Source organism: Neodiprion fabricii, chromosome 2 (genome assembly GCF_021155785.1).
Source record: "Neodiprion fabricii isolate iyNeoFabr1 chromosome 2, iyNeoFabr1.1, whole genome shotgun sequence".
NCBI classification, from domain to species: domain Eukaryota; kingdom Metazoa; phylum Arthropoda; class Insecta; order Hymenoptera; family Diprionidae; genus Neodiprion; species Neodiprion fabricii.
Genome location: NC_060240.1, coordinates 3,197,635 through 3,216,948, shown reverse-complemented (window position 1 = coordinate 3,216,948; position 19,314 = coordinate 3,197,635). Strand labels below are relative to the sequence as shown.

Here is a 19,314-nt window from a genome sequence, read left to right as displayed (position 1 = left end):
AATAAACCTTGGTTACGTATGAAAAAAAATATCCTACATATGTTAACTATTTATTTTCTAAGGAAGCAAATAATATGAAGTAAGATTTGGTTGATGAACGATGTTTTTAAAAATGGGAGCAAATCAATGTTGAAAATTTGAAAATGAATTCCTCCAAATTATAATCCAGACTACGAAATACATGATAGTTTTATTAAATGGAGTACATACGCATGCATCTATTATATAATTTCTATGTTTTCTGAATCTTTTTTTTTTTTTTCCTTATTTCGCACTTACTTGATCAGGTTGTGGTCATTATGGGTTGTTGCCATTGCAATGATGAACATGTGTACGACTATTATAAATATATGTATGTATATGCGCAGTAAATGTTTCCAAGAGCTCTGTTACCTTCAGAAGACTGGAAGAATTTTCTTCTACCGGGTTTGGACTTCGCGATTTTTATTTCTATTCCGTTGATTTCTTTTTTTTTTTAGGTTTTACAAAACTTTTTCCTCTTTTTTTTTCTATGTATATTTTATCAAATTATACTAAATAGACAACAATATTAATATTTCTTTACATGAAAACCAGTTGCAATAATCAACAGGACATGGGAACAAAAAAATTGCAGAAATTTTGTTCATCTGTAATGTAGATTGAATTTGAGACGTAGTTTAGGTTTAAAAATTTTCCTTGATTTGACATCGAAATCTATGATCTAACTCAGTACTTTTACTGCACATAGAAAAATTGATACAAAAGTACATGTAAATCGAAAGATGAACTTTGACTCGCTAAAATTTTACTCGACGTCGAGAAACTTTTATACTATCGCTACAATTACTGTATTCCTAATGGTAATATCAGTAATTAATAGTTGCAGTCGCAGGAGTCATATCCTTGGCCCTGTCCAGGCTCACCTGGCAGTAATGGTGGCGACTCTCCCTGACCCTGACCCTGACCTCCCCGGAAAATGTTGCTGTACGAATTTTTCAAATAATTTACATGTCCTTGCAGTGATCGGATGCGTCCTTGAGCGTGTTCAAAGGCCTCATTCAAATTGTTGATCTGCCCTTGCATTTTCTGACGAATCTGTAGCGAAATGAAATCTTGGATGATTATTACTGATTTGAATTGAAACCATTTATCTCTGCCTTCTTACGACTGTAATTGAACCTGCTTTTCAATATTTTTACATAAATTGCAGAAGAAATATACGTCACCTCGTCCCTATCTTTTTGAGCTGCTCTTGCTGTCGCTCTACATTGTGCCAGCTGTCTTTCCATTTCGGCAATCTGTCCCTGCATCGAACGTCTTACCGTCTCGCATCTCTCTTTTGTTCTGGCTACTTGACGGGCTGAATCCTCACGCACCTACAGTATAACATTACAGGTAAATAGATACCTTGAATTACTCTTCAAATACGTTCTTCAAGTTACTTGATCCAGCATCGCTGTTAGCTGGGTGACCTCGTGCATCTTTTCATCTATACGTTTTTGCATCTGTGCAATGTGCTCCTCAAATCTTGCCGACGCATTCTTCATCCTTTCGTTCTCATTCCTCATTTCTGCATTCCTTCTTTCAAGCTCATCCCATTTCGCTGCGATTGAGGCTTTTTCATCCTGTTTTATGTAAACGGAGTAGTTTATTAATCAGTTTACATATCACTACAATTGAATGCGATAAATTTGCTGAATAGACGTGTAATCTCATCTACGTCTAAGAAACACAACTTGCCTGTAACGTTTGATTCTCGGCGCGAAGTATGTCCATTTGATTTTGAATTGTACCCACTTTGTCTTTGAAAACTAAAACCTCGCGTGATAAATCCTCGCAGTTTCGCTCGGCCAATAATCGCATTTGCTGAGATTCTTGTAATTTGAGCTGTGTTTGTTTCAATAAGTCAGGCAGAGGGGCAAGCTCGGCAAGTTTTTCTTGAAATTGGTTCTGTTGACGAGATAGTGAAAAATAGTTATCGGTTCAACCCACTGTGATAAACAAAATAAATATCTTTCATCTACATACCTTAACCCGGCCAATTTCCAAAGTAACATTTTCGTTCATTCGAGCATTATCCATTTCCATAAGGTCCAATTGTCGACGTTGTTCCTCGACTTGTTGCTGTGCCTATTTTTTCAAACAAAATCATATATTTTACTTAGTTTTCTTCGTATTGTTTCCAGCACAGTAACGAATACGTAAAATACCTGCAAGTATTTGTTGCGATAATCTTCAAGCTGGCTTGCTTGATCCTGAATCAGCGATCGTAGTTCCTCTAGTTCGTCTTGTGCCTCACGAAATCGTTGCTTAGCTACCAGCAGTGCTTGTTCCTGTTCCACAAGCTGCTCCTTACTTCCTGTATTCAGTTTACAATAAAGTAAATTGAATTTGATCTCTAAAACCTGTGAAAAAACTCTTCCAAGTAACTACGTTACCTGCTAACTTGTTCTTTTCAGCTTCGCAGAGTTTTAAACGCTCCTCCAAGTCAATAAGTTTATTCTCTGCCCTCTCCTTATCTTCTTTGGCATCCCTTGCTTCCTGTTTAGTCTTTTCTGATTCCGTTCTCAGTACAGAAACCTCACATAATTTGCTTTTATAGTCATCTTGTAGTCTGGCGTACTGTTCCCTTAAATCTCGTAGTTGTTGTTGCGGACAATTACTTCCTCCCTTGAATCATGAATGCTATATAAATAGATATCAACGAGTTCCAATCATTCATTCTACTTCAACTTTGCTATTTTAGGAAAAAAAGTTATTCTCAACAGTTGGCATTGGAATTAATGACTTATTATTTTTGATAATTGAATGGCAAAGTTTCTGTGACAGAAATAACTCACCATTGGTGCAGTTGTACATGGACCAGCACACGATGGAACTTGTTGAGGATTCATCTGCATATGACCAAAAGTACCATTTGTTTGGCTTTCCAGTTCCATAGATTAATATATAAAACCTTTAAAACCTTGACCGATCTCAGAGTAAGTTATGCTATCTAGATGTATGCCTACACTATACTGTACATAATTTATATAGAACGAAATACTCATGACTTTTTTTAACCATGGATTACACAGAAATTCATATGAAATAATCATATTTAAAATAGTATTCTTTCAACTCAAGTTCGTGCTTGAAAATTACGTACAGAATAATGGTAGCATTTTTTAATCAGTCCCAACACTTAGGCAATTTTTTTTTTATGTATATAAATATGTTTATTTCATACAAAATTACTGATGGGTGACATATTTGATATTTTTTTTTCTTCCATCATTTCATACTTCAAATCATATTAGACGATGACGCAATTATTTAGTCTAATGCACTGATAGCATAATGTGGATCCTTATCCATCGCATTTACTTATACAGGAGATATGCACGAGTTCCGTCTAAACACAGCTTTCGGACAACATATGCGACGCTATTCTGATATGAAAAATTGCTTGAAAAACTGAATGCAAATGCAGAAAAAAATGCAGATCATTAATGTTGCGTCGGAGATAATTTTCATAGAGTGTATAATGTTTTGAAATGCTAATTGACAAGTACGAATATAATTGTTGAGCCCTTATCCCCGAATTAACTGCAGAGTTAAATATTTTCAACAATTTCTGCAAAGCGTATGGATTTCCCAACTGATTATCACAAACAGTCGTACTTGTATGAATAATTGTTTGCGTTTTTAGTGGACCCTCGATCAATAAAATTCTTGTACAAATTGACTTCGTCATGGTAATGCTGGACAGAATGAGAATCATTCGCATCGAACAATTCTATGGGTACCTTGGCAAGTGGCATTGCCGGAGGCATGTTTTTCAGCTGTGGAATTTGCTGCTGCGATTGCTGTGACTGCTGCTGCGAGGGTGGGCAACAGGAACAAGGCGCACAGGGTCCGGTGCACTTCAAAAGTTTTCTCTGCTGCTCAAGCTGCTGCCTTTCTCGTTGGACATTCGCAAGTTCCATCTGCATATTCCGGACCTCCGACTCCATGCAGCCTAATTGCTGCTCCTGAAAAGAAATTTGCAGACATTTATGTGAAAAAAGAATATGCAAACTTGTAAGAAAAATACTTTTTCAGCCATAAAATAGCGTTCAGTTATTTCAAAGGAAATTGGAGACTGAATGAAAATCAAATGTTTCTTTATAGAAGAAACAATAGAAATTACCAGTTGTTTAGTGTTGTTTCCATACATTGCCAGCTTATTTTCCAGCTCTGCAGGGCATGCTCCCCTTGGTGCCGGGGGTGGCATTTGGTTCGCGGCAGGACTTCTACAGCACATTTTTTCGCTTTCTGTCCCTGATGTGTTACCGCAGCAAGCACCACCAGATAATCTCGGGGAACCTGCAACTTTCACGGCAAACCTGTGTACAGAATTATATGTTCCTTGCTAAAAATTTAAAGCAGCAAAAACGCGTTCTGTGAGATTTACCAAGAGTTATCAATGTTATAGAACATATAATTAAATCTGCTACAATAAAACGATAGCTTACCGTTGCTGCTGTAACTGCCAGTGACCTTTGATGGTTCATTCACTAAAATAATAGCGAAAGTGAAAAACAGTTATGAAAAAAATTCACAACATTTAAAAACTAAAAAATGTTATAAAATTTGCTCAAGTATTTAAATAGTCACCGCAAACTGTGCGCGTGTTTGTTGCACATGTGTCTCCGCCTTCTTGTTGCAGGCAACACTTGCAAGCACATGAATTACTGTCTTCGTCTTGCGAGAAAATTCCACGATTACTTATATATGGACGAACTGGTGGTGGTAATGGTGGCGGGGGAGGTGGTGATTGGCGAGGCGAACAGATGCGCTGATTAAGGCAAGCCAATTGTCGACTCAATTCAGAATTCTCTTTCACTACAATTCGCATCTCAGCCTGCAGTCCACACACCTTTCGCTGCAGGCTGTCCACCGCGTTATCCTTCTCCAACAAAGCTTCCTCCAACTTATACCTTTAAAATATTAAACGGAATCACTTTACTTCTTTCTATAATGAACACAGATTTTTTTCTTCAGTTTATCAAGCCCGTAAAGCACATTGTGCGGCAAATTATATATCTGTAACTTGATAGCAATTACCTATTGAAAATCAAACTGTCTCCATAAATGACAAAAGTGTAACATCACCAAGCAAATAGTCATTTCATTTTTTTTTTCCCTTCATACGTTCATCTTTTTTTTATCTCTACAACAATTGGCAAAGCCTCTTATGTGCAGGTCGTGAAATCTCAAACATTAATTCAAGCAAATTGGAATCACAATTATAGCAAATCCATATTTGGAAATGAATTGACTGAAATTGTATAAATATAAACGTTAGTAAGATAAAGAATGCTACCTTCCACCTTCGAGCTGAGCATTTTCTTTGACGAGTTTCTCCTGCATGTTCAATGACTCGGTCAACTTTCCTGTTAAATTTTGAAAACACTTTTTCTTCCCCTTTCGCTCGCTGTCGCCAACTACTATCTTTGGTATGTTCTCTTCTGTGTTACCGCAAACAATCACCCTTGGAAGTCTGTGAAGAATTGAGTCATATTATATTATGTTACACTTGGGTAAAACATAACGCATTGCCCTGCCATATTTTGGAGGCTCTAGAAATTCATTTCCCACTTTTACACAGGTTTCATATAGTTTGAATTTCAAGCTCATTTGCAGTGCAATTTAATCATAGTAAGTATTTATAATCTTGTAAATAGTAATTATGTTGAGCCACGCTATTTTTGAAAACAACATACTTGTCCTCGGGATATTCCATCTGAGGGATGTCGAACAGCTCACCCTTTTCCTTTGTCACATCCTACATATGAACAGATGGAATGAGAGATAGAAACAAACAATTAGACTTTGAAAGTAGTAAAATTGTACCGATGTTCGTTTTCCATGTGGATACGGAAGCATTTCAAACATTTTTGCAAAGGTTTGACTCGAAGGATCAGCCAAGCCTAACAGCCGTTGAAGTTTCCTAGTAATTTTCTCGAACTCTCCAAGCTTGGTCATAACGCTTTCTTGCTTCTCTTTAATTTTTAGCGTGTCCTCTTGAGTCAGATCTTTTTTCTAGATGGGGAAACAAACGTCATGCCTCAAGTCCTGATGTTAATTAATCAAATCAGCTAAAACTATCCAAATTGTTTCAGTATGATTACGTTCGTTAATTCCGTCAGCTCTTTTTTCAACTGTTCTATTTCAGCTGCTATTGCGGTACATCTTTTGTCCGCTTCCTTCATTTCCTTCATCACTGCAGTGTCCGTCAAAGGTAATGAACTCATCGTAGACTCCCGATGTCCTCCGGGTTTGATAGGCACTCCTTTAAAGATCAAAGATTTTAAGAATATCATCAAAAATTTCATTTGCAGTAAGAAAAAGTCTTCATTAGGTCCATTTTCATACCTTCACCAATCCCTGGTGGCATTGGGTGGGGTGGTGGTCCATTTTCTGAATTTTCTCCTGCATCTCCACCCTTGTCTTCACTTTCACCTTCATTTTCACCCTGAGTCTCAGTTTTATCTTCCTCATCAGCCATACTATAGGACAAATTTTTGAATCATTTTTTATTATCAATATTATAAATTTACAACAAGTTATAATTCTGCAAAAATACATAAAACGAATGACAATATCTAGTTCACACACGTAAGAAAAGTTTTCATTTTTATTTCATACCTCAGACACTCTAGTGATTTGCTAAATTGTTCAGTGTTAGTTTTATTGGACTCGGCCTGCAGAGACTCTTCTACTATTTCGTCTAGTAATCCAAATTCTGTTAACTTGATGAAGCTCTTTGACTAGAATATTTTTGGGAACATACATTTATTTATGAAATAAAGCACTCTTCAATAGAAAGAGGCTAAATTTTAGTGGTTTTATAATATGAAATTCATTTTAGTTGCCTTTCGCTCGATCAAAATTATCAAAATTTTTATAAAAATTATGGTACTTCACCTACAATTAACAGAGTAGTAAAGTTTCTATATACCTCGAAAAGAATGTGCGGTTCTGGTGGATCTAACGAATACCGAGGAGTTTTCGGGCTCCTAGACTGTGGCGTAGAGTTAGTGGTATCTCCTTGTTCTGCGTAGTTTTGTGATAATGTGGGTAGGTCCTGTAAGCGCAGAGGTTTCTTTACGTCGAATAAAGATTCTAGCGAGCCAAATAATTCTTTGCTTAGTTCCACATCATTGTTGAGTTCGCTACTTCTGGTTTGCTGTACTTTTGTAACATTTTTCTGTATACGCCTTTTCTTTAACTCGTGAAAGCTCCTGCTTTTTCCTCCTGCTGATTCAGCTGTACGTGCATAATTTGCTCCGTTTGGTAAATTTCCTGGTGATCTTACTTGATTCCAAGTACACGGCCTACGTTTCTGCAAAAAAAATGATATTGTAATTATGCTCTTTGAAATTATTACAAAGTGAACAATTTGGATGCAAATCAGATAATTAATATATTACTGTTACAATAAAACCATTAGAATTGATAAAAGTTTCTAAGAATTTTCAAATTCATGAAATCTTTCAGAATTATTTATTTATTCATTGAGTTATTTATTTAATCTAATTCTGAAAAGGCTTTTGACTTAATTTGAAATCTCTTGAATTACTTCTACCTACGAATAATACGTGTGGCTACAAAAAAGGGATAATAATATGCCAAAGATAGATATTATTTTACCTTCATGTTTTTACCTTCGAAACAACACCGTCCCTAGCTTTGACTGGTTGCGATTTTTGATTGGTGTTTTTTTTTTTTAAGAAACTACAAATGTTATTGTAAATATCGTAATAGAGTCGTTAGCCAATTGGGACGTCGTCGATTTCAAATTGCGTAAGGCAATTTGAGAGCCTTTGAAAAACTTCGTGTGTTGCTTGTATGTATATTTTTTTATTTAACAGTTTTTTTTTTTTAATGTTTCACATAAACCCAAAGGCTGTAACATAAAATAACGAATATAAATATGAATAGGGTAGAATATAATACGAATTTTTTTATTTATTAATAATTGCAATAGCATAGGCTCTGCGAGACAAATTATATCATTCACTCACCTCTAAAAAAAATCTCCAATTTCTCGAAAGGCACAAACATAAAATGATTTTTTTTTGTTTTTTTTTATTCCCATACACTGTGAATATATACATGTAAGCAGCAATAATATAAATAAAATAACAAAAACAGCGGTATCCATAGTCAGTGATATGCATGTCAACTTGACCTACTCAAATAATCGTTTTTTTATTTCTACATTTCTTCTTTTTGAAGACAGTTGAGTTCGCATTTTTAAAAAGTGTCATGAAGCAACGTTTTACATACATACAATGTAAATAAGTACGATACATGAAGTTGATAAAATGGTTTTATTTTAATTATGTCGTAAAAATTTTCAATCGAATTTAATCGTAATCAATAACGTGATTCAGATAAATACCACTGATAACTTATGGTTACACATGTTGTAACGCCTGTGCGTTTAAAGGGATCTTTAAATCTCCTCGTTTAAATGGCGAGGTGTGAGCAACAGCAGCGACATATCCGAGACGTGCTGATAATTCGAACCGCGTATCGCACATACACGGTGAGTCCAGCGCACACAGAGATGAAGCCGCCATAGCCCCAAAAGAGTTCCTAAAACTCGGGTGAGTTTTTTCAGAGCCTGTATTCCCGATCGTTTCAAATGAATGTATGGAATTAATAGTGTAGACAGAAAAGTAATAAAATCTATAAAGTTTTACATAAATTCCAAATCTCAATATTGCGCAATACGTCGATCTCTATTTGTAATCTAAATACCAATGTATTTTTCACATTTTCTGACAGATCGAATACTTGCGTATTTTCGTTGCTAACAACTGTATTTATACACTTCCAAGCTCGAACTTGACACGTACCATAGCTAGAAATAATAATTATCTATGAAATGGCACGCACATAAATCAACGTAGCTACAGTTCCATATTTTTGGTTAACATCTTATTGGTTTTTCAAAATGTTGTTCCAACGTCCAGCCACGCATCGTCACTAAACTCTTTTCAAACTGTCCAACCAGCGCTTTACCAATCGCTTAATAAATTGTTCAAAGAATAAATATTCTCTGTTACGATTAGATGGTCATATATGATGGCTGACAGATGGCTATGGGAGAAGCTAAAGTGCGAACCACAAGACTGACTCTCTTTCTTCACCACCAAACGATAGACGGCTACCGATATATCGATCATCAGAAATTTTAGGGAACTCTGACAGGTTCAAAATGAGCTCTAGCGCAAAGGGAGTAACCGAGCTTTTTGACCTCTTAGAGTCCAACAAGCTCGGAGCCGTGGAAGAGATGAAGAAAGTATTTCACGATCATTTCCTAATTAGTAAGTATTTTTACTCTAATTTTAGATATAAAAGTGAATCAACATTGTTGCCAAATTCTTTGTTTGCGATTGTTTTCAAGTTTACGTTTGGTAATTAGGAAATCAAAAGTTGGCGTAGTGTAATTTGAATAAAAATCATATGCGTGAGTTGAAATAACCAAAGGAAATTAATAGAATCAATGAAATGAGGCTACACAATACATGCTAAGATGCATATAAACTAATATTGGAGATTGAACTCTTTTGATTTTCTATCACAGCTAAAGATAACTGGCTTGTGAATGGACTATTCGATTATTACCTCTCAACAAACTCCCTCCGAGCCATCGAGGTATTGGTGGGAGTCCGAGAACCTCATGATAAGCATCTGCTGGACCGGCTAGCGGAGGCACTAACTAAACATACTAGCAATGGGCAAAATCAGCGGGTACAAGCTCTAACACTTCTAAGCCACGTAGTACGAAGGCATCCTACTTGGCTGTACAAACTCCCCAATCATTGCCTCTTCGATCGACTACTAAAGCTTCTCAAGGTAACATTGTACTGTTCTTTCTCTTTTTCCCAACAAAAATAAATCTTATCAATAACTTCCTTCAAACTGAATTATTCAAGACCGATGGGGAGATTTTACCACTACTGAGTGCCCTGCTTTTGCTGGTAACGTTACTGCCCATGCTGCCGGCGTATCTAAATCCATTCCTCAATGATATCTTCGAAGTCTTCGCTAGATTAGCCTCCTACCACCATCAACTATCATCCCAGGCTTCATTGGCAACTTCTGCTTCACCTTCCGTAGAAATGGAGAGAGACAGACTATATATTTTTCATCTACAGGTAAACGAGAAATGAGTAGTATTGTTTCTCATTCTTCTTTTTCGTACAATTGCTCATTCCTGAAAAAAAAACACTTATTTCAAGATTGTGGCACACATGAAGACGATTTTTCTTGACCTTGGTGAATTGTTGAATAATTGAAAGTGTCCGTTCATCATCAGATGTTCTAAATAAATTGTTCTGAGAAGGGCTCCCATCCGGGCTGAAACGTTAACACAAAAAAATTGTTTTGATGGTCCCGACCTTCATATCCAAGAATAATATTATTCATTGTGACACACACTTTGAGCCTCCGAAATGCAAAATACCTATTAACGTTACTTTTATCGAACTGTAGGTCGGATTGGAAAGTTTGTTTCACAGACTATACGCGATGTATCCGTGCAACTTTTTGTCGTTCCTTCGACAGCACTACATGCAGCGTGATTCATTTGCTACATTTTCATACACTGTTAATCCAATGTTGGATTTAGTGCGGATGCATCCTCTTCTTGTTACGGCAACCAAAGAAATCGAGACTTCTGCCAACAGGTGAATTACAGTGTACTCTAGTTAACAGAATGATGGATTGTAAACTTAAAAATGTATACCATTGTAGGACTGATGTTCTCAAGCAAATCTTTTATGCATCGAAACGCACCAGCTTTCAACATATTTATGTTTGCGTGTCACACATGTAGTCAAATTACTCGTATCCCATTCCAGTCGACAAAATACCTAATAATTTATCATTAATTCCGTCTAAGGTGGAAAAAAATGGAGCATCACGACGTAGTGGCTGAGTGTGGCCGATTTGCACTTGACAAATTTCGGGAGGATGTGCCAATAAATACTGGGTATCAGCCACCAATCACACATCCCATAATAGGTAGATTACTCTCTACGAACTACTGGATAAGTAAATTGTACACCGTCATTCTGGAGTTTCAAGAAATTCTGAAAAGGAAATCAAACAAATATGAAGCGAAATCTCTTTCTATTTATGGAGACAACATTAGTGAAACATTTCGTTGAATAAATTTTCAGAACCTCCCTCTCACTCTCACGATCTAATAGATGGTGTAAGTAGTCTTGGATTAAAACCTGTTGGAGAGGAGGGATTTTGGTCACCAAGCATGAGTATACCTCCCAATAGTCCTCCACCACATGAAACTCGCTCCACACCTTCAACGCCAAATAATATTAGAATTGGGGCATCTCCACCTGAGGCAGCTGTCGAAGCAACACCCGAAACGACTCCAGTTAAGGTACGTCGTTGAAAGTTAGTAAAAATCGAGACTTGAATTTTCTAAGCTTAAGCTATGCTATTCGACGATGTCTTATACTTCGGCCTATTATGTTCAGGATTTGCGGCAACAACCGGCTCGAGCACCTCCTACTAGCTCGGCTGTAGTTCGAGCTTTGGGCTCTTTTGGCAATGGGCTATCGAATGAATCACGGCCATCGACTCCTATCACCGTAAATCCTTCCACAGCTGGAGTAATGAGCAGCACACCTGGCACAATCGACAACATTTCAAACAATACTAATTCACATGTGGTTCTATCTCAAAAGATTAACAAATTATTTGCTGAACGACAAACGAGCCAGCTTAGCTACTCGCAGACTTCTGTGTCCCAAGAATTCGAGCTAAATAATAGTAACCTGAGGAGTATAAGGGACACTGAAGTTTATTTGGGTCAAAACGGAAGTAGCGATGATTGGCAAGATGATCAAGAGGTTTGTACGGCACTATTATAGCCTGTATTCTTATCACAAGTTTACTACAAAATAAAATGCTTGGGAATCTCATCGGTTGAATAAGAGTTTACTCTTATATATTTTGTTTTACTTATTTTATTTTTGATGCTAATAGAATGAAAAATTGGCAAAACAGGTCCTTGAGATCGTTGGAGATTCACAGAAAAATATTGGTTCCATAGAAGATATAATTAAAGAGACGTCAAATACTAATTCATCTTTTGAAACCGCGATGGCAAACTTGTCCCAGAAAGTTCAACGTCTTCGTTTTTATTCGCAATGCCAAGCACCACTGTCCCACCAAATTTCACATTATTACAACAAGGTATTTAATAGGTGTATGAACCATGCATTCAATTAAGTAATTGTATAAAAATTAGTTTTAAGCTCCAGTTACAAAACTGTAGCGACAGGAAAAGACGAAAAAACTAATGATTAACGCTATATATTGATATCAGCTATGAAATTTATATGTTGAATAATGATTCAGGTGCGCAGAACCACCTCCTGCCCAGAAATGAACATTCAGAATAATGGAATTTTGGGAAGTATTAAACCATTTTGTGCCGAAGAAAACGACCATGAAAAAAGTACAGAGGAGGCGAGTACTCAGACACATGATTTAGTACCGTACGAACATCTTCTACTCGGAGTTGTTTCAAGCAGGGTGCAGGAATCTGATCTCGCAAACAAATCGAACACTGAATCTTGTATTTCGCCGAATTTTATGTTGGAACGTTACATCCAGGCTTGTGCACGCATCACCCACAGCAATCATAATAAACAAAGTTAGTACATTATTATACCTTCAATTCTGTTTTGCTTTTAAGAAAGTTATTTTTTTATTCTTTCCTGCAGCCGGAACTGCTAAACACAAGCAGCACCAAAGACAGAAAAAGAAAGGTGCAGAAGATGATCCATCGGTCCAGGCAGTAAGCGAAGATGGAGTCGATTATGTAATCCATATAAATTTGGACAGTGGGAATCAGCTGTTGCAGTTGACACAGATGCAGCTGCAATTCGAGCGACAGCGTAGGGAAGTTCATGCTGAACGGAATCGAAGGCTGCTCGGAAAATTACGGGACACTCAAGCCCTCGAAGAGCACAACGCTGCACTGGTAATCTTGGTTTTCTTTCGAACAAAATGATACTACGTAACCATTTTTTTTCCTTCTGTCCAAGCACATAAAGAAATCTACCAATACTGTATAAAATTTATATTGGGCTAAATCATGAACAGAGAGACCGCCTGCGAATTCTTGAGAATGAAACCGAGGATCTTAGAGTCGAGTTAGAACGCACGAAAAAAGAAGCACGTCAGGCAGAGAGAAGACACGCCGAAACACATAACCAGCTTCAGTTACAGGTATTTTATTTACAGTGATGTGATGTAAGTAATTTTTATTCACACTGGAAAACTGACACCAGCAGTCTGGGACTTCTCATTGAAATTGTAATATAATTTTTGTTCATTGATTTAAAGGCTCTATTTTTCATACTTTTTTCAAATTCAATTTAAAATAATAAAAGGAATTTTTCCTTCAAAAGTGCGCAGAAGAGCAGCAACGATCTCGTGAATTAAACGAACTCAACGGAGCGTTGAAACTAGAACTGGAAGAGGAAAGGGCGAAAGTAGATCAAGGATTACGGGAACTACGTGCAACCGAAGCAGCTCTTTTTGACGCTGCTCATCAATTGAAGGGTGCCCTCAAAGCTGCAAATCAAGGGAAATTGTTGAAATGCGCCCTAGATACATTGCAAAAGCGGTTCCTGCTTCTTGGCGAGGTAATTCGCCACGTTGGTTTTTTGAATAGCTTGAAATTCTATTCCGTTTTATTTTCTTGATCCCATGTACCTCTGTACAATCGTCAGGTACAATTGAAGCTGCAAGAACAGATGGTCGGTCCAACACCAATGGCAAGACAAGAAGCTGCACAAATTCAGAGATCGTACTCAGAAGAATTATCCAGTGAGTAATGAATTAAGTTTACATAAAATGTGTGCAATCTGCTAAGCGACTAATAAATTTTGAAAATGTATCTTCATTTTTCTTTCAGACTTGCGACGCCAACTGGAGTCGCGAATTTCACTTATTGAAGCGCTGAGAGCACGACTGATAGAATTAGAAGGTGGAGAAGCACAAAGAGAAGCTTTGCTTACAGAACAACATCAGCTTTTACAAGAAGCAAAGGAGCGACATGAAGCGGAACTCGAGGCCTTAGAATCTAAGTACAAAGCACAGCGAGCGATAAATCTACATCTGGAGGAACGTGTTTTAGAGCTGCTTGGTACTTTGGAGGATAAATCTTCAACAAATGCTTGCACGACCAATACGGTTTCTTCCGCATCCCCGAAGGAAAGATCTCCTCCACTATCCGTCAGCCTTGCCTCCTCTAGCGAGGGCAGTCTCGCCTTTATGCAGTCAGGCAGTGGAACTGGATTCATGATGAGCGACTGTTGTGATCCTGCTGGTGAAATAACAAACCTCCAAGCTATAGTTGATCCTGGACCAAGTCCTTCGCATGAGAGTCAAACACAGCAACAACAGCAACCTCCTGCTTGAAATGAAAAATGCCAAGACATAAACGCCATCTTTTCTTGACCACGTAATTTTTACTTTGTTGCGATGGTATCATGGTGCGGTTAAAATTAAAAGAATATCTTTCATAGCTATTAACAATTAATCATGATTCATGAATGAAAAGTCAGTGTTGTATAATACAAATAATTATTATTATCACGTAGACACCAAGAGTTTCTGCTAGACCGCTGAAACGGGATAACAAGTGATTACGAATACTGATGGAAACACGCTAATTGTTGAAATATTGGCGTACTGCAGTCTCTACAATTAATCAGAAGGTTCTTACTGTCGAATCAATATGAATAAAAAAAATTGAAATATTTTGTGAGCAATCTTACAATGAATAACGTTCTTGTTATAGACCCCAGCCAATTTCCTGTATACCAAAAGCTTTGAGCAAACGATTAAGCTCCTTATCAATACGATCGGCCTCAATAGCTTCGAACTACTCAGAAGTTTTCTCAACGTTAACCTGGTATCTGAGCTTATGATTAGCCGATTAGAGTAAATCCCATTAATTTGCCAAGAAGTTTGACATTATCTAGAATTATTTATCAATTGAGCAGCGTACAGCTTGTTCACAGTTTCACATCTAGTGACGCGTTCCCTGTCCGATTCGTGAACAATTAAAAAATTTGAAATTCTGTTTTGAATATGTCTCACAAATGAAGTATGCAGCATTCTACTCGGATTATCACAAACATATTTGGATAACTTCACTTTATCACCGGACATGACTAGCGCATCAAATAAATAAAGGTCAAGTCAGGAATATAAAAATAAACAAAATATATTAATAGGTACACGTGTATATACAAAAATTAATTTATATAATACTGAATGTATATCAAACGTCTTCTTTCGCATGTACGGCAAATAAACGTGTCCATCGAAGATGCCAAGTGATTGCCATATTTTCAAGTACTTGTGTGTGTGTGTATATGTATAAAATTATTTACTGATTGCAACACGTCCAGTTGTATATTTTTACGACAGAGTAATAAGAACAGAATAGGAGATAAGATAGTAGGTAACTCTTGAAGGTAAACCAATGCTTCTTGCCGTTTCCATCCTGGCAGTCATTACCTGACTGCAGACTTGGTAAGTGTGCTTTCACTTTTCTAAATTTTAATATTAAATAATTCTAACATCTAGTTCATACAATATTCCTTTGTTCAATAGGTTTGCAGTTCCTGATTGGCAGTCGTGTAAACCCCGTCATCAAGTGCTGTATACGTTGCTAAATCTGTAATCAATATATAATTGAAAATATTACTTGATAAAAACGTTCGCAACTTCTTACAAATTAGAATGAAATATTCACAAGTTTACGACCGGACTAAGTAGAAACCAAAAATTATTCAATACCGTTTCCTGTAGTTTTACAAAAATTTTGAACATACTGAAACATGCTCTAATGAAAATTTTATACGCATTCTACTATTTAACCATGCAACTCTTTTGATTTCTCTTGTACACAAAAACATGTATACATGCACACACCCAAATGTTTCGATCGTGCTTCTAGTGTAGATCTTTATCACATGAGTGGATCAAAGTTGAGTTGGATTAGGATTTAAGAACTCTTGATTACAGGCATGCAGGATTAAATAAATTCGTGAATGATTACATAAAGTTACAAGACTGTTTTTTTTCCTTTTTTTTTATTATTACTGAATTTAGGCGATTTCCTGTAGCATTCATGTTACTAGACTACTCACGATTATGCCCTTGATGAACAGGATTGGCTTTTGATTTCATCAATAGGAACTGTGCTAGCCAGTGAATTAGGAGCCAGAATAGCGCACCAGCAGAAAATATACGGAATGTTATTACACCTTTGTAATTGTCCATAAGCAATCCGCAAATAAAGCTGCCCAATGAGACACCTATGTAGAGTATATAGTATATGTATACATACCATAATTGTTGAATTGTACAACTATGAAAGTGATATAAATATGTAATAAAAATAAAACAGATTGCTAACCTATGCCCTCAAATACAGCACCAACCAATCCCTGAATTGTTGCTTTTGTTCCAGACGGAGAAACTTTATCCCCATATGAGACCATTGCAGGCCAACAAAGACCTAGAGAAGGGCCGTGCAATATTTCTATCACCAAGAATATCCATGGATTGGTAATAACACTGTAAGCCATAAATCTGCCGGAAGAGAAATTGCATTGGATTTTTCTTCTTCCTTCAATAGTTGTAGTTTTATTTCTTTTTTTATTACCTGATTGCATAAACCAAAAGTACTAGACTCATGACGTTGACATGTCCGAGCCGTTGTAGGATAGCACCTGAAATAAAATTGAAAGGCATTTCCCCAGCGAAACATTGGACTCCTGTGAGCAGCCCCTGGAGTGTTTTGAGCCAATCTACTTGGTCACCGGTCGCGATTTCTTCTGTGTACAGAAACAGAAAATTCCAAACGACACCTGTGCAGATTCCAGCACCAATACACCACCATATGAATGCTAGAACACGACCTTCTTTTCCAACATTCCATATTTCCCATAGGACAGAAGGCTCGCGATCAGCGCACTCTTTCTATCACACAAATCAGTTCATTTTTTCAATAACTGCGGCCACAATGTTATTTCTTACATTTGCTAAATATCAATAATATAAGTATTCGTACCTTTTTCAGGGTCGAAGATACTATCACATCCAATGCCATGGCAATCAGCATTATATAAAATATGGAACTGTAATCTTTCTCCAATTTACCAATACTGGCTAAATCTACAAGATATCCAGCACTGATACCAAATATTCCGAAGCCAATGCTTCCCCACATCTTCTGCTTTCCATACTCCTTCTCATTGTCCTCACCTGAAGAAATCGACAGTAATTAATATTACAGTTATCCACAAGTAGATAATATTTTCGAACTTTGAATCAGTGAACGGATAGCTACACCTGATCCGAAATTAGGAAAAAATTTAAATAAAAAGAATGGGCAATTTGGTACGGTGTACATATTACCATGAAACAAAAATTTATTACAAATACTTACCGAGCAAGCCCATGCATATAGCATCGCCTATGCTCACTACAACGGCCATTCCAATCCAACTCACAACAGCAAACCATATAAACAAATGAAACTGATACGTAGATGTTTGTGACAAGCTGGAACGTTCGCTGGACTCTTCTAGTAGCCGAGTAAAGGTGGAAGAATCTGGGCATGTTGCCGAACAGGTTGTTCTCAATTGCGACATGCACACAGGTGTATGTACAACATTGTCGGAAAAGGTAGCGTTCTTCACAATGAGGTAAGCCAAATTATTTTTCTAGAACATATAAAATTTCATATAAATTTTCAAGGAAGATTATATTTTCAGCTTTTGTTATAATTTTTCTCAAAGAATTAATGTAAGTCAAGGCAAGAAAAATGAGTCGACGATAGACAAACCCCATAAAGAAACGTGGCATGAAGTCCAGCAGTGAAGTTAAACCGATTGATTTCAGAGTCTGTTGCATTTGCTCGGCTGCAAAATTGCACTGCGTGCCAGTCAGTGCAAAGTTTTTTATAAGCTTCGTTGGACCCAGCGCAAGAAAGCTGAAGGAAAACAGGTGCAGATGTTATATTATTTACATACAATCACGGGTCATTTCTGCAGATCAATCTATAACAATGGGTTTGAAAAATGTTCATTCATAACTCACTTCGCAATCGGTGCTGGTAAACCTTGGGTTTTTTAAATTGTTCAGAAGCCGCGGGTTGAAGTCATTAGCTGATTGAATTTCTATAGTTGCCTCTCCTGAGTCGCATGCTAGTTCTACTTCAGCTGATGACTCAATTTCTGGTATAAAATATATACCAAAAAACGCAACAGCCAAAAGAACTTGAAATATTAGAAAAAATGTCTTGTGCAGTTTAAATTTGTCAGCCAAGCCTCCGAACAGTGGTTTCGCTATTAATCCAGACAATGGAAGTATGGCGTAAATCAAACCAACAAGGGTATTAGAAAATCCTATCTGCTTGGCAATTGTTGGTAAAAATGGAACAATGGGTCCTGTTGCTGTAAAAGAAAACAAAAATGAAACGGTTTCGCTCTTTCCGCCACCAAACTTTATACGACATTTCGCAAAAAACTGATAATTGGCACAAACTTTTTTCGTATTCTAAAGTGTTCGTTTATAATTAAGTGGACGAAAAAGGAACAAAAACCGCATACATACCAGCATTGTATAAGAAATAATGCCCTTTTATCGGCAACAATTTCTTGTTCACTTTTTCAAACATTATTTCGCTGGTTGATTATATCCAGTAGAAACCCCCATGCAAGTGGGTCGGTATTATATCGAAGAAAACACCGTCCGGCGATTAAATATTTGTGTAAATTGAATTTTAGGTTTAAAGAACTGGTCAAATTTATGATCAGAGGTATGTATCATTGATTTAATCACATCAGGTAAGCAAAAAATATGCATAAAATGTGCTGACGTTAACACGTGTACCCCGTCGCAAGTTTTTTACCTTCAGCAAATCAGCAAATAGCCTTATAAAATACTTGTCTTGGCAATGAACAGTGGAATGATACAGAATTCCAATTGACCGAATTCACCGAGCTGGTGACTTTAATTGATAAAGAAATTGATCTCATTGATCTTATCTGACGATGTGACAAGTTGTCCTCTCTCTTCGCTGTGCAGACGGTGCAGACCAAATAATATCCAGCCACAGATCAATTAAGTGCACCTGCTAGTCTGCTGGCAAACTGTACCGATAAACAGAATCAAGTCTTCGAGTTATGAATCACGCGTGCTTCCAATGGATGAGATGTAAAATCAATCAGC

At 36.9% G+C, this 19,314-nt stretch overlaps 3 protein-coding genes across 6 annotated transcripts; 1 reads left to right on the top strand and 2 right to left on the bottom strand.

The window, feature by feature from the left end:
* Positions 1-264: 264 nt before the first annotated feature.
* On the bottom strand, positions 265-7,882 carry LOC124175128 (myosin-4). Its single transcript, XM_046555056.1, has 20 exons — positions 7,660-7,882; positions 6,968-7,351; positions 6,655-6,776; positions 6,382-6,515; positions 6,138-6,298; positions 5,860-6,048; positions 5,730-5,791; positions 5,330-5,506; positions 4,621-4,943; positions 4,479-4,520; positions 4,154-4,329; positions 3,771-3,995; positions 2,823-2,876; positions 2,421-2,652; positions 2,193-2,341; positions 2,011-2,112; positions 1,723-1,932; positions 1,425-1,607; positions 1,209-1,358; positions 265-1,077 (listed from the first exon to the last, which is right to left on the bottom strand). Exons 1-20 carry the CDS (start codon positions 7,663-7,665, stop codon positions 856-858), a joined length of 3,303 nt encoding a protein of 1,100 aa, XP_046411012.1. The 5' UTR covers positions 7,666-7,882; the 3' UTR covers positions 265-855.
* A 635-nt stretch (positions 7,883-8,517) lies between these two features.
* On the top strand, positions 8,518-14,822 carry LOC124175129 (hamartin). 3 transcript variants are annotated; one of them, XM_046555059.1, is made up of 15 exons: positions 8,518-8,621; positions 9,090-9,344; positions 9,605-9,876; positions 9,957-10,178; positions 10,516-10,709; positions 10,925-11,046; positions 11,205-11,425; positions 11,523-11,897; positions 12,055-12,243; positions 12,409-12,706; positions 12,777-13,036; positions 13,159-13,284; positions 13,467-13,703; positions 13,791-13,887; positions 13,976-14,822. In XM_046555059.1, exons 2-15 carry the CDS (start codon positions 9,236-9,238, stop codon positions 14,479-14,481), a joined length of 3,228 nt encoding a protein of 1,075 aa, XP_046411015.1. In that variant the 5' UTR covers positions 8,518-8,621; positions 9,090-9,235; the 3' UTR covers positions 14,482-14,822. The 3 variants fall into 3 exon arrangements, with proteins under 3 accessions (XP_046411015.1, XP_046411013.1, XP_046411014.1); XM_046555057.1 differs by having other exon boundaries at positions 12,034-12,243; XM_046555058.1 differs by having other exon boundaries at positions 8,621-8,693; positions 12,034-12,243.
* Positions 14,823-15,276: 454 nt separating this feature from the next.
* LOC124175134 (major facilitator superfamily domain-containing protein 6) lies at positions 15,277-19,288 on the bottom strand. Of its 2 annotated transcripts, XM_046555068.1 has the most exons (9): positions 18,697-19,283; positions 18,181-18,536; positions 17,927-18,073; positions 17,528-17,804; positions 17,150-17,343; positions 16,742-17,058; positions 16,493-16,668; positions 16,224-16,391; positions 15,277-15,748 (listed from the first exon to the last, which is right to left on the bottom strand). In XM_046555068.1, the coding sequence occupies exons 1-9, from the start codon at positions 18,758-18,760 to the stop codon at positions 15,678-15,680; spliced, it is 1,770 nt and encodes a 589-aa protein (XP_046411024.1). In that variant the 5' UTR covers positions 18,761-19,283; the 3' UTR covers positions 15,277-15,677. The 2 variants fall into 2 exon arrangements, with proteins under 2 accessions (XP_046411024.1, XP_046411025.1); XM_046555069.1 differs by lacking the exon at positions 16,224-16,391 and having other exon boundaries at positions 18,697-19,288.
* Positions 19,289-19,314: the final 26 nt, after the last annotated feature.

Bases quoted from the DNA above. Each gene is read 5' to 3' on its own strand.
- LOC124175128 (XM_046555056.1), bottom strand. The intron at 1,933-2,010 runs GTATGTAGATGA...TCTCGTCAACAG, and splicing joins TGGAAATTGGCCGGGTTAAG to AACCAATTTCAAGAAAAACT. The intron at 1,359-1,424 runs GTAACTTGAAGA...GTTATACTGTAG, and splicing joins TAACAGCGATGCTGGATCAA to GTGCGTGAGGATTCAGCCCG.
- LOC124175129 (XM_046555057.1), top strand. From the start codon at position 9,236: ATGAGCTCTAGCGCAAAGGGAGTAACCGAGCTTTTTGACCTCTTAGAG. The intron at 10,710-10,924 runs GTGAATTACAGT...ATTCCGTCTAAG, and splicing joins ATCGAGACTTCTGCCAACAG to GTGGAAAAAAATGGAGCATC. The intron at 13,888-13,975 runs GTGAGTAATGAA...TTTTTCTTTCAG, and splicing joins GTACTCAGAAGAATTATCCA to ACTTGCGACGCCAACTGGAG.
- LOC124175134 (XM_046555068.1), bottom strand. From the start codon at position 18,760: ATGTTTGAAAAAGTGAACAAGAAATTGTTGCCGATAAAAGGGCATTAT. The intron at 18,537-18,696 runs GTATGTATGCGG...TTTCTTTTACAG, and splicing joins TTATTTCTTATACAATGCTG to CAACAGGACCCATTGTTCCA. The intron at 15,749-16,223 runs GTGAGTAGTCTA...TATTGATTACAG, and splicing joins TGTTCATCAAGGGCATAATC to ATTTAGCAACGTATACAGCA.